The sequence below is a fragment of the Nematolebias whitei genome, chromosome 7 (genome assembly GCF_014905685.2).
Source record: "Nematolebias whitei isolate Nwh7 chromosome 7, NemWhi1, whole genome shotgun sequence".
Lineage (NCBI taxonomy): Eukaryota > Metazoa > Chordata > Actinopteri > Cyprinodontiformes > Rivulidae > Nematolebias > Nematolebias whitei.
This window is the reverse complement of record NC_056504.1, coordinates 33,538,089-33,550,789: the sequence shown is the minus strand read 5'-3', so window position 1 is coordinate 33,550,789 and position 12,701 is coordinate 33,538,089. Positions and strand designations below refer to the sequence as shown.

The 12,701-nt window shown below is 37.9% G+C and overlaps 1 protein-coding gene across 1 annotated transcript in view; it reads left to right on the top strand.

The window, feature by feature from the left end:
* nckap1l (NCK associated protein 1 like) overlaps nucleotides 1-12,701 on the top strand; it is a 32,076-nt gene that overhangs the window by 2,833 nt on the left and 16,542 nt on the right. The window contains exons 3-14 of the mRNA XM_037679413.1: nucleotides 1,235-1,327; nucleotides 4,373-4,429; nucleotides 4,826-4,968; nucleotides 7,698-7,788; nucleotides 8,403-8,540; nucleotides 9,549-9,597; nucleotides 10,376-10,532; nucleotides 11,479-11,535; nucleotides 11,627-11,723; nucleotides 11,870-11,979; nucleotides 12,251-12,383; nucleotides 12,564-12,645. Coding sequence (XP_037535341.1) covers nucleotides 1,235-1,327; nucleotides 4,373-4,429; nucleotides 4,826-4,968; nucleotides 7,698-7,788; nucleotides 8,403-8,540; nucleotides 9,549-9,597; nucleotides 10,376-10,532; nucleotides 11,479-11,535; nucleotides 11,627-11,723; nucleotides 11,870-11,979; nucleotides 12,251-12,383; nucleotides 12,564-12,645 — 1,207 coding nt within the window. The remainder of the gene's footprint in view (nucleotides 1-1,234; nucleotides 1,328-4,372; nucleotides 4,430-4,825; nucleotides 4,969-7,697; nucleotides 7,789-8,402; nucleotides 8,541-9,548; nucleotides 9,598-10,375; nucleotides 10,533-11,478; nucleotides 11,536-11,626; nucleotides 11,724-11,869; nucleotides 11,980-12,250; nucleotides 12,384-12,563; nucleotides 12,646-12,701) is intronic.

Here is a 12,701-nt window from a genome sequence, read left to right as displayed (position 1 = left end):
GCACATCAAGCCATCATCCAATCATCCATACATACAAACATGCATCCATACATACATACATACATACATACATACATACATACATACATACATACATACATACATACATACATACATACATACATACATACATACATACATACATACATACATACATACATACATACATACATACATACATACATACATACATACATATGTTACGGCCTGAGGCCATTTGGTTGAGCAAAAGTGTTGGCAGGTTGATTACTGACTCAGCTGTGCTGTGGCCCATCTGGGATTGGCTGCTTCACTTCCTGAATCCTCCCCAATGGACATCAATCTGCATCCTGGTTGGCTTCTTCACCTCCTGCTCCTCCAACCACAGAAGAGGCCTGCTTATTTAAACCCAGCTCTCCTGCCATTCAGGGTGGCTGTTGTTTAGAGCAGCTCGCCATTAGTATGGGTTTATTTGTCTTTGGACTTGAGTCTCTTGATTTGAATGGTTTGGCTTTGGCCAACAGTTAAACCCTGCAGTTGTTGTTATTAGTTGGTGTTGTTTGTAAGCCCCTGACAACAGTTAGAAGGCTTACTTGTTTACTTTTTGTTTTGTTTTAAACTGACCAATTAAATTATTACTTTTATTCAAACCTGTTCCATCTGGGTTTCTAATGTTGCCTCCCCTTCTCCTAGCTGAGCCGGGTCGTAACACATACATACATACATACATACATACATGCATACATACATACATACATGCATACATACATGCATGCATGCATGCATGCATACATGCATGCATGCATGCATGCATACATACATACATACATACATGCATGCATGCATGCATACATACATACATACATACATGCATGCATGCATGCATACATACATACATGCATACATACATACATGCATACATACATACATGCATACATACATGCAAGCATACATGCAAACATACATACATCTGTCCATACATACATACATACATACATACATACTGTACATACATTTTCTTTGCTTTTTTCTCGACTTGCCTGACCCAACTAGAGTATGTGCTAAATGGACCTAACCATCTCGGTTATTCTTGTGTTCTTTTGTTTCGGATGAAGGACGAAACGTTTTTACAATTTGTTTTGTTTTGTTTTTTTGAATGTCCAGAGGACCAGATTTAACTTTTTTAGATTTTTCTACCTGGGTTATTGAGCATGCATCAGGATGTTATTTGTTTATTTATTGTTTTTCATTGCAGCAAAATCTGATGAGCATCCAACGACAGAAATCGGAGGTGCTCAGTGCCACAAGCAGCTACTACGACTCTTTTCTGGATGTCATAGAGTTTCGGGTAATTTTTTTCCCTTTTTTTTCTTGTCTTTGTTTGTCTAAATTTGTAGTGTTACCTTTAAGAGACACCTTTTTGGACATGGTTTGGAAACAGTTGTGATCATGTTGATGAAACATAAAACTCACTATATGATGATAAACAAAAGTAGTATTAGAAAAAAAGGCAATAATCATAACTGTCATTTTTTTCCATTCTCTCTGGTCAGTATTCATTGTATTACTTTTTATGATATATGGATTTATGTGACATTTTTTTATGAAAAAAAATATCCTATTCCAATTGTATGGTGAGAGTGTTACAAATGTTTATAGCTTCTTTCGCATCTTCCTGATTGAGGTCACAGTCAGCCCAAGACATTCTTTGTAAATTTTGAAAATAACTTATTCACAATACTTGGAAATATTATTATTATAATATAATAATACCCAGCTGCTGAATGAACGGGTGAGACAGACCAATTTTACTATTGAGGCCTTGAAGGCCAAAGAGGAGCACATTAAACAGAAACTAACTATGTGTCTAGATCAGACCACACTTCAGCAAGTGTTGGACTGTACAGATCAGGCACGCTTAGCACAGCATGTCAAGTCCAAGACTCGACAACAAAACAAGTTTAACTTACTAATAACTCATCAACACCATCACTATTCCAATAACAACACATTCAGTGTAGGTCAACACTCCAGTCGTCAATTACATGCCAGGGAGACAGAAAAGTGGGTGAAGAATTTATCTGACAGACAGCTCACCCAGCCAGAGACAGAGATTCTTGCCAGGGGACTCAACTTTGCGGTTGCACCAAGTAGAATTCCTCTGGTGGAGATGATCACAGCCACAGAATCAGCCATCCACAACAACAAAATGAAAGAGGCTGAAGCAGAACAGCTCAGAATCAAAGTTTCATCCTGCCTCAGCAATGCCAAACCACCACCTTCCAACATCAGTAGAGAGGAGAGGGATGCACTCACCACTCTTAGCAAGGACAAAAACATCATGATTCTCCCAGCAGACAAAGGAAGGTGCACAGTGATTTTGAACCAGAAAGACTATCATGAGAAAGTTATGACACTCCTTAGTGACTTAATCACTTATGAACCTCTGAAAAAAGATCCAGGAAGTGGTTACAAGAAGAAGTTAATAGATTGCCTGAAAAATTTGGAGCAGGACAAGGCTATTGACCGTATTCTGTACCACAGACTGTACCCAGGGGAGGCCACACCTTGTCTGTATGTTTTACCTATAATCCACAAACAAGGTGTACCTTTAAGACCTATTGTTAGCATGATTAACTCTGTCACTTACAATGTTTCCAAATATCTGGCATCTGTACTCATCCCTTTAGTTGACAGCTCAGAACACCACATACAGAACACCATGGACTTTGTGGATAAGGTGAGGGATGTCATCATGGAAACTGATGAAACAATGGTCTCTTTTGATGTCACATCACTCTTTACGTGCATTCCTGTTGATGATGCAGTAGAGGGGGTCAGTTTAAAATTAAAATCAGACACCACTCTGAGCAGCAGGACCACGCTTTCCACAGAACAACTGTGTCAACTCTTGAAACTGTGCCTGCCATCAACCTACTTCACAAATGGGGAGCAATATTATAGGCAGAAACGTGGGTGTGCTATGAGGTCTCCAGTTTCTCCTATTGTTGCCAACCTGTACATGGAGGAGGTAGAAAAGAGAGCCTTGACGTCCTTTTCAGGGACACCACCAAGTCATTGGTTCAGGTATGTTGACGACACCTGGGTTAAAATTAAATCTCAGGAAGTCCAACATTTTACTGACCACATCAACTCTGTGGATAAATACATCAAGTTCACAAGAGAAGATGTAAAAAATGGCAAGTTGGCTTTCTTGGACTGTGAGGTCTCAGTCTCTGATAGAGGACATTTGCAAACTGAGGTGTACCACAAACCCACCCACACAGACCAGTATTTGCAGTTTGACTCCCATCACCCTTTGGAGCACAAGTTAGGAGTCATCAGGACTCTGTATCACAGAGCAGACAGCATCCCCACTAGCTCAGGAGCCAGGCAGAAGGAGAAATCCCACACAAGACAGGCTCTAGAGCAATGTGGATACCCTAACTGGGTCTTCCTAAAAGCAGAGAAGAAACTCAAACAGGACTCCAGTCAGCCAACAGGTGAAAAGGAGGAACCCAGACCCAGACCAGTGGTCATTCCATATGTTGAGGGGGTATCAGAGAAACTGAGACGTTTATTTTCTAAACATAACGTCCCAGTGGCTTTTAAACCCCAAAATACATTACAGCAAAGATTGGTTCATCCCAAAGACCCAGTCCCCCGGCACAAACAGAGTAATGTTGTGTATGCTGTTCAGTGTCAGGAGGGCTGTGATCAGTCTTACATCGGGGAAACTAAACAGCCACTGGCTAAAAGGATGGCCCAGCACAGAAGATCAACATCATCAGGCCAGGATTCTGTGGTCTACACTCATCTCCAGGCCAGCGGTCACTCTTTCAGGGATGAAGATGTGCACATCCTGGATAGAGAGGAACGATGGTTTGAGAGAGGAGTAAAGGAGGCCATCTTTGTGAAAAGAAATCGTCCATCATTAAACAGGGGTGGAGGCCTCCGGGTTCAACTGTCCCCCTCTTACAATGCTGTGATTGCTAGTATCACTCAACCCCTTGTGAATAGTAAACAGCCATCAGTGTGCTAATGATCCATTGTTAGGCTGATGGTCCTTCTTGAGCATGTGATCAGCTGGTTTTGGTTGTCAACAGCAAAGTGGTTGATCCACTTTGAGAAGGTGCTATTTAAGAGACTGAGCTGAATACAGCACCTCAGACTGAGGAAGTCTCTCGGATGAGAGATGAAACGTTTCTATATATTTTTTTCTTTGTTTTGTTTTTTTGTTTTTTTGAAGGTCCAGAGGACCAGATTGAACTTTTTTGTACTTGGAAATACACAAATTATCGGTGATTATCAAGAAAGCTAATAAAATGAAGCAAGATTGCAATACTGCTCATTTTCTGTTTTTGTTCTCAAATGTAACTCGTTCTCCTTCCAGGACCACGTGTATGAGTTACTGAACACTATAGATGCCTCTCAGTGCTTCTTTGATATTGTAAGTGTCTGTTTTTAGTTGCTTTTATCTTTTTGTACATAAAGAAAAACTCATAATAATTCTGATAATCCAAAAATCTATCATTTTTTAAATGTATTTTTATCTGAAGTGATTGTGATTTAACATTTATATCGCTTACACTAAAATCCCATAAGACCTTTTGAACTCACATTTAACTGACAGTAAAATGTGTAATTATTCAAGATTTTATTATAATGTCTCTTAACAGCTGTCATTTTATTTCTTATTCATAAACTAAAGTTGAACTTCTTTGTTTCTGCTATTTTTAAACCAAATTAATAAAAACAATCATTATTCTGGTCTGCATGTAACAAAAAGTACACCTGTTATATTTATAAGTTGGCTGCAGCTACATAACTCACATTTCAATTACAGGCTTTCAATTTTGACTTCACCAAAAACTACTTGGACCTGATCGTCACCTATGCGTCTGTCATCATCACACTTGCTCGCATCAGTGACAAGAAGACTATGGTGGGAATGTTTAACTGTGCTCATGAGATGACCAACGGATGCAGGTAAGAAAGTACGGTAATATAGTTTCATAATCGATGAGCCTGACGCCCTTTTAACATTTGCTATTTGCTCTTGCAAGAGATGTTACTTATAGTGTGTTGATGGTGTTGAGCAAATAATGTATCGTATGTTCTGCCGTACACGTTGCACCTTCCTATAAGTCGCATCAGTCCAAATAGCCTATGTCTAATAAAGTGAAAAAATCTATAAATATGTCACTTTGCCGTATATGTTGCATCTATTACGCGTCACTGCTGACAACCCGGAAATGTGGGCAGAACCCAGAAATATGTGCCGGTGTTGTGACAAAAATCAATTGGGTACCAAATGGCAGCTGCATGAGTGTGCACAGGACTTTAACAAGAATTTAGCAAGATTAACACTTAAAAACAATTATTTGTTTGTGCAAAATTATAACAAACGTGTGTCTCAGTCTAACTTTTGCTTAATAAATGCACTTTGACGGTCAAATCAGCTGCATTTTCCAAAACCGATACGCTGAAACATGAACGCGCAGAGGGCAACTCGGTCCATTTCTTTGAAATTTAACAAGACAACCACCTAAAAACAATTATTTGTTAACTCGACTTTATAGTAAAGGTGTGTCTCAGTTGAACTTTTACCTAATAAATGCACTGACAGTCAAATCATTTGCATTTTGTCAGGGCGGCGCAGCGAAATGAAGCTGATTTGGTTGCTCCAGGCAAGCCAAATGTGTCATTAATAGTCACTTTTACCTATTACATGATACAACGGCATGCCTTACTACTCGAGTGCCATCTAGTTGCTGAAAATGATAGTGTTCAATTTTTTTCAGTCAGAATGAATGAAACAGTCATATCTCAGCCAAAAATTGGTTTATAAATATGGGAAAAAAATCCATGAATACATTGCTTCAGCCTATTAGTCGCAGGGCTGCAAATTATGAAAAATACGGTATATTAGTAACACATAAAATGGTTTCATAGTGCTGAACCGTTAGCTTTAGTTGCATCCCTGATTTCATCACTGAAATTATGTATTTGTTCAGTGAATCTGTCTTGTTCATGACAGAATACATTGACAACTAAAACAATGGTGGTGTAATAAATAGTGTTTTAGCCTCCTATATTAGATTTTTTAATTTCAATTAAGTTGTATTATTTACTAAACTCTACAAAAAGTTGACATTTGCTTAAACACAGAAACAAGGTTCAAGATTCTTTATTGTCATTTGCATTGTGGTACATGAGGTGGAATTAAATAGTTATGGTAAATAGACTGTACTTATACAGCACCTTTCTGTCTTATCAAGATACTCAAAGTGCTTTACAACACAACCTGTGCCCTCATATACCCATTCATGCAGCACTCTGCTATATCTTTACAAAAGATAATCAGTGCTTTATCACATTAATACACTGATGGGACACCCATCGGAAACAATGAGGGGTTCAGTGTCTTGCCCAGGGACACTTTGACATGTGACTACTGGTGGAGTCGAGCCCCTAACTCTTGCATTGGATGACGGCTCCTCTAACTGCTCAGCCACAGCTGCCCCCGAATAAACAAACAATTAGTTATAAAAAAATCATTCACTAGAATATTTTAAATGTTTGGCCTCAAACTTAAGTGTAATGGTTGAAATAATAAATCCATAAGACTCATGATGCTTAGCTGCAAAAAATTGTTTCACAACTTGTTTATTGTATGGGAATTTACTTTCCACAAGTAATAAGATTAATTTCAATTCAATTCAATTGCATTAGAAAATAAAACTTTTTTTTTTTTTTTTTTTATTTTTATTTCTCGGTTGTTCTTGTGTGTGTCTGATAAATGTAAAGCATGTCAAAGGATAAGTTCTATCACAACTGTGGTAGGAAATAAAGTTGATCTCATCTCACCTTATCTTATCTCGCCTTATCTTACTGTATCATATTTTATCTTCTCTCATCTTATCTTATTTTAAAAACAAAAATATAACATCAACATTAGGAGCCTTCATTTGTCATTTCATATAATCTGACCATCATCGTTTTTACAATCCTCAACAATTCAGTTTCATTTACGCCAAGTGTGGGTTTTTGAGTTTATTCATTATTTGTTTGAACAGCCCAACATGGCAGGAAGTTTACCTTAATTTGGAACTTGGGTAATGAGCCCAAAACACATACATGCTACGCTTGGTGTGCAAGTCTAATTTTACTTGAAAAAGACCACACACAGCCTGCCGTTTTAGATTGAACATCCTCGGTTTTCATTTTTCAACCATCCAGTTGAATGCTGTGTAAGTTTATTAAATCTCTAAAATGCCTAAAAAAAACATAGTTCAAAAAGTTTTTATTAGTAAAGCTAGTTTAATTTAACCTTTATTTTGACAGATAAGTCAGTTGAGAACCACTTCTCATTTGCCTTCATGACCTGTTTAAGAGGCAGTAGAGCTGGACATACAACAGCAATGATAAAAGCAGAAGACACAAAACAAACGGCATACATTAACATATTTAACCATACTATAATTATATTTTAAAAAGCATTGTGAACAATACAAACAGTGACAGGCATTGTAAAACTTAAAACACATGCAGTGATCTTGTACTAATGAACGTGATGAACTTTTAAAAGAGGAGAGCATGATAAATGATTTGCTGAATGTAGTAATATCATGTCATTTTTCAGTTTGTTTATCCCCACCACCCCCTTTTATTTATTTTTTATACAGTTTAATTTTATACCATAACATTATCTGCAGCGACCCCTCCTACCCTCGGCTGGGGCAGATGTTTGTGGAGTACGAGCACCCCTGGAAGAAGCTCACAGAAGAGTTTGGCCCTCATACAAGGGTACATTTAACTCTCAGTAAAATGTGTAACAATTCAAGATTTTAAGCACTGTTTAGGATGGGGAGTTTATTATAATTCCTAGTAGACTTTAAATGTACAATTTAATACCTTTTATTTATGCCTGCCCGTTTATTACAGACCATTATAATAAAATAATGCACATTTTTCACGCACATGGACATTTTAGTACAATTTCTGTTTTATTTGGACAAGTGGTTTTACATTTTATCTGTTGTGTTCATGTATTTTGTAGGTTTTTTCAGTTAGATAAGATTATGCCTGCAACAATAGTAAAGTAAACTGAATATAGTTTTTAACTTTCACGCAGAAATGTATTTATACTGTAGTTGCTGTACAAATTATTTTGAAGCATCTGTTGACAAACTGTTGGAAAGTTGAAAATATAGTAGTACATTTGTTGTTGCCTGGCAACAATTAACAGCATCACATGCAGCGCTGGTTGGTAACACAGTTGTACATTTTGTACACAGCATAAAGTATGTTGATATGACAAATTTGTGTTTTGCCATATTTCAGTATCTTATTCCCTGAACTTATCTTTTAATTAAAAAATATGACTCTCACTGTTTATACTTCTTCTGTCCTGATCTCAGTCTGTGACAGCAGCGTTGCTCTCTCTGAGGATGGTGTACCCACGCAGGAACCTGCCTGCAGAGCAGTGGCGGAGCGCCCAGCTCCTCAGCCTGCTCAGCACTCCTGCTGCCATGCTGGACCCAGCCTGCTGTGACACTGTGAGCCCCCCCCCCCCCCCCCCCCCCCCCACACACACACACACAACCCCACCATCAACTCTCTTGCCCCGTACCCCTCTCAGTGGGATGACATCAACAACTTTAATATTTTACTGTATAATTGAATTTAGAGGCTCTGGTTTTAACTTTAAATAATTTAGGATAATTGTTGAAAATGTTTATTTTCTTAACTTTTACTGTAAGTTGAAACAAGAAATAAACTGCGTTTTACAAACAAATGCAGCGCTGTGCAAAGGTTTAAAGTCACTGGTCATTTCTTTATATTTTTCTTCCAATAAGCTAGATTGTCTTTAAACTGGGGCTTTGATCACTACTGTTCAGTCTCTGTGCAAATATTTTAATGCTTTAAAGCATTTGTACTGTGCTATACTGTGAAGTACACTTCCAGGTCCAACATCTACATTGGTTTAAATGAAAACAGATAACACTCACACAGATTTGTTACCTTGTAGTTTCACTTATGAAAGGAAAAGAACATAATAAGGTGTGTAACAAATTTAAGTCATGTCCTCTGGACTTTTTCTTGTTTTCTTGAAGCATTTCGTTTTTCATCTAAAGGATTTCATCATTCCGAGGAGCCACAACAGACTCAGTCCCATAAGTAGCTCTCACATAGTGGGCCAACCAGTTTTATGGTGAGAAGATGGTTTCTGGAGTTCACCCTCTCTCCTGTCGACTCCTCTGAGGCAGCCATAGCCAAAGTGGTCCAGAAAACCATCTTATCGCCATAAAACTGGTTGGCCCTCTATGTGAGAGCTACTTATGGGACTGAGTCTGTTGTAGCTGCTCGCACTGACGAAGTCCTTTGGATGAAGGACGAAACTTTTCAACAAAACAAGAAAGCGTCCAGAGGACCTGACTTAAATTTGTTGGATTTATTACCTGGATTACTTTGATAATAAGCTGTGATTCTTGCTGTAGCTACATACCTGTAATTGGCAGCTAATCTACTTCCATGATTGTTAATAAGCTCATTCTCCACTTCAGATGATGTGTGAATACCTGCCAATGGATGTGATGGAGCGGTGGATTGTTAGTAAGTTATTCTAACATTTCATATTTAAATAGCCCTGAAGCATTCTCCTCTCATCCCAGACCCTCTGACACGCAGTATTTACTGTACAAACAAAAGGTTAGCTAGATTTGTCACAGATTATTTGTTTTTGACCTAGCTAGAACAAGCTCAAACAATAGATTCAAAAGCTCAGTTTGATTTATGCTTTTTAGAATTTAAGTTATTTGATCCTTTAAACCAAACTGTACCACAAATGAATGAATGTATATGTTCAGGGAAACAAACAGAAATTAGTAACACATTCAGGATTTGTTCTAATTCAATATAATACATTTTAATGGCTTTCTAGTCAGTAAGGAGAACATTATGATTTGTATATAGGAGTTAAAACAGTTTGAGGATGAAAACTGAGGGAGTCAAACAGTTCTTTTAGTCTCAAACAAAAGACACTCGGTTGTGTCAGATGAGATTTTGAAGCTAATGAAACATGGACTGAAAAGTGATTCTGGATTGTTTGTCTTTATTGAATGTCTCTTTGAACAGTGGGGGTTTTGGATACATAAAAAAGTTTGCCGTTATGTTCCTTTTTAGCTCATTACATCTCAGCAACTGTTTTTATATAAAGGATTAAAAAAAAAATCTACTCTAACTTTATATTTAAATAAAGAAACAAAAAGAAAATAGAGCAAGAAAAGACATTAATGTTTTCTCCAGGTTTCTTAATGATTTTAACCACAGACAACAATGCTCCCAGTCATTTAGATGGTATCAAGACTGTTTCTAATTTCTCTCCTTGCAGTCGGCTTCCTGTTGTGCCACAGCAGCCTGAATACAAACCAGGCCTCTCTGGAGCTGTGGAAGATGGCCCTGCAGAGCGGCCTCTACCTCATCCTCATCAGAGACGAAGTCCTCAACATACACAAGGTCTCTGAGGACCACTTGGACACACTGAAAGGGTACGATACTATTTCTGACCACACTGTGGCTCAAGGACAGGAACATCACAGCTGTTCCTTAACAATTTGACCATAAAAAAAAAAAACTTTTGAGGTTGTCACATGAGTTTATACATATTTTAGACTATTGTCTGTAAATTTGATGAGGGATTAATTCATATGAGAATCGCAAACTGGTAGAAGCAAAAGATAGGATGATGTTAAACCATTTTATTGTAGACAGCAAAATGAGATAAAAGATGTTTATCTAATAGCACCTCTCTTGTAAATGAGAAAGAAGATATAGAAAGAATATTTTAATCGTAAAAGAAACTTACCGTCGAAGACAAACTCTCAAGCTTCAACAGTCAACAAGCTTTAAGCTGTAAAATTTAAATACAAAAGAAAAGAAAAAAAAACAATGGAAAAAATAGTCAAACAAAACAAGTTTTTTTTTTGTTGTTATTAAAAAAAAAGTAACATGATTTATGTTTTTGTGGTGGCACAGTGGCTCAGTTGGTAAAGATGTTGCCTCTCAGCGAGAAGGTCGCCAGATTAAATCCCAGGGTGGAGTTTGCATGTTCTCTCCGTGCATGCGTGGGTTTCCTCCGGGTACTCTGGTTTCCTCCCACAGACCAAAAACATGCATGTTAGGCTGATTGGTAACTCTAAATTGTCCCTAGGTGAGAGTGAGAGAGTGAATGGTTGTTTGTCTCATTTGTCTCTTGTGTCCCTGTGATGAACTTGCGACCTGTCCATGGTGTCCCCCGCCTCTCGCACAGTGACTGCTGGATACCAGGTGGTACTCTCAGGTGGTAACTGGAACCAGTGACCCCCATGACCCAAAAAGGAAGAAGCGTGTAAAGATAATGGATGGAAATCTTTAGACGCTGACACTCTGGGATTACTGGCAGTGAAATATTAGAGCATCATTTTCTTTTTCTGTATTCTTCTTTTTTTTAATTAGGTACAGTAAGCGAGTTGCAGACATCAAGGAATGCCGTGAGCATGTTTTAGCCAACTGGTAAATTACTTTACCTCTCGTGAATTATTCCACGAATTGCAGTTATTTAGAAAAGTGCTGTTAAATCCAGCTGTTTGTTGTTTGTCTCCAGTGGAGCAGTGCACAGAGAGAAGAGGCAGTTTCTGAGAGTAGCACTGAGGGAATTATGGAAAGTTCTGGAAGATGAACCTGGACTTCTGGGACCAAAGGTAGAAGAACTGTGGGAAACTTAGAAAGCACTGGAGGAATTTATACAATCCATTAATGCTACATTAATATTTGAGTTGATCTAACCTCTATCCAGATAATGTTCCACTTGTATTAATGTTATTCTTTTACTTTTTGGGCCATTAAGGCTTTATTTGTCTTCATGGCGTTGTCATTTTCCCGTGACGAGGTCCTATGGCTTGTCAGACACTCCGAAAACATGCCAAAGATCAAGACGCTCGAGGACTACAATGACAAGTAGGTCCCTTATAAGATTTCTTGGAATGATCAAGTCACTATGATACAAATGTGCAAAATTCTTACAGCTAAGAGCTGAATTTCAGTCACACAGGTGGCAGTAGCTCTAAAATAAATGGGGCTTAACTACCTGAAAACCGTTTATATTTATCTTATTATCATGCCAAAGAAAACCTTCAATGATTAGCAACAGCAATGTGCATAAATATTGCAATAAAACAAAAGGATTAAGGATTTTGAGTCTGAAACTTGTGGGTTTTTTTTTTTTCAGTCAGATGGCAGAACTGTTGTTTTACATGGAAAAGTTAAGAGGACTAATGAGAAAGCACAACCGTGTAATTCAGCGTTACCATGTTCAGTACCTGGCCCAGTTTGATGCCTTGGTGCTCAACGACACCATACAGGTACCCAAAGATAACAAGAACAAGTACTTCGGCAGCATCTATGTAGGAGTACTGTGTACTTTGGATTTTTTTGTTGTTCTCGGCAGGGTTGTAAAGATTTAAAAACGGCCAAATACATCAATAAATCCACATCTGGTATACATTAACAGCAGTAATAATAACTCTTCTCCTCTAATCCAGAACATGTACGTTTGTCCAGAAGAGGAGTCGGTTCTGATGAGCTCTTTTGTCTCAACTTTCTCTGCTCTCTCTGTTAAACAAGGTAACTACAACAAAATTAAAAACAAAAAACAAAGTCTGGGTTTGTGTGAAATGTAA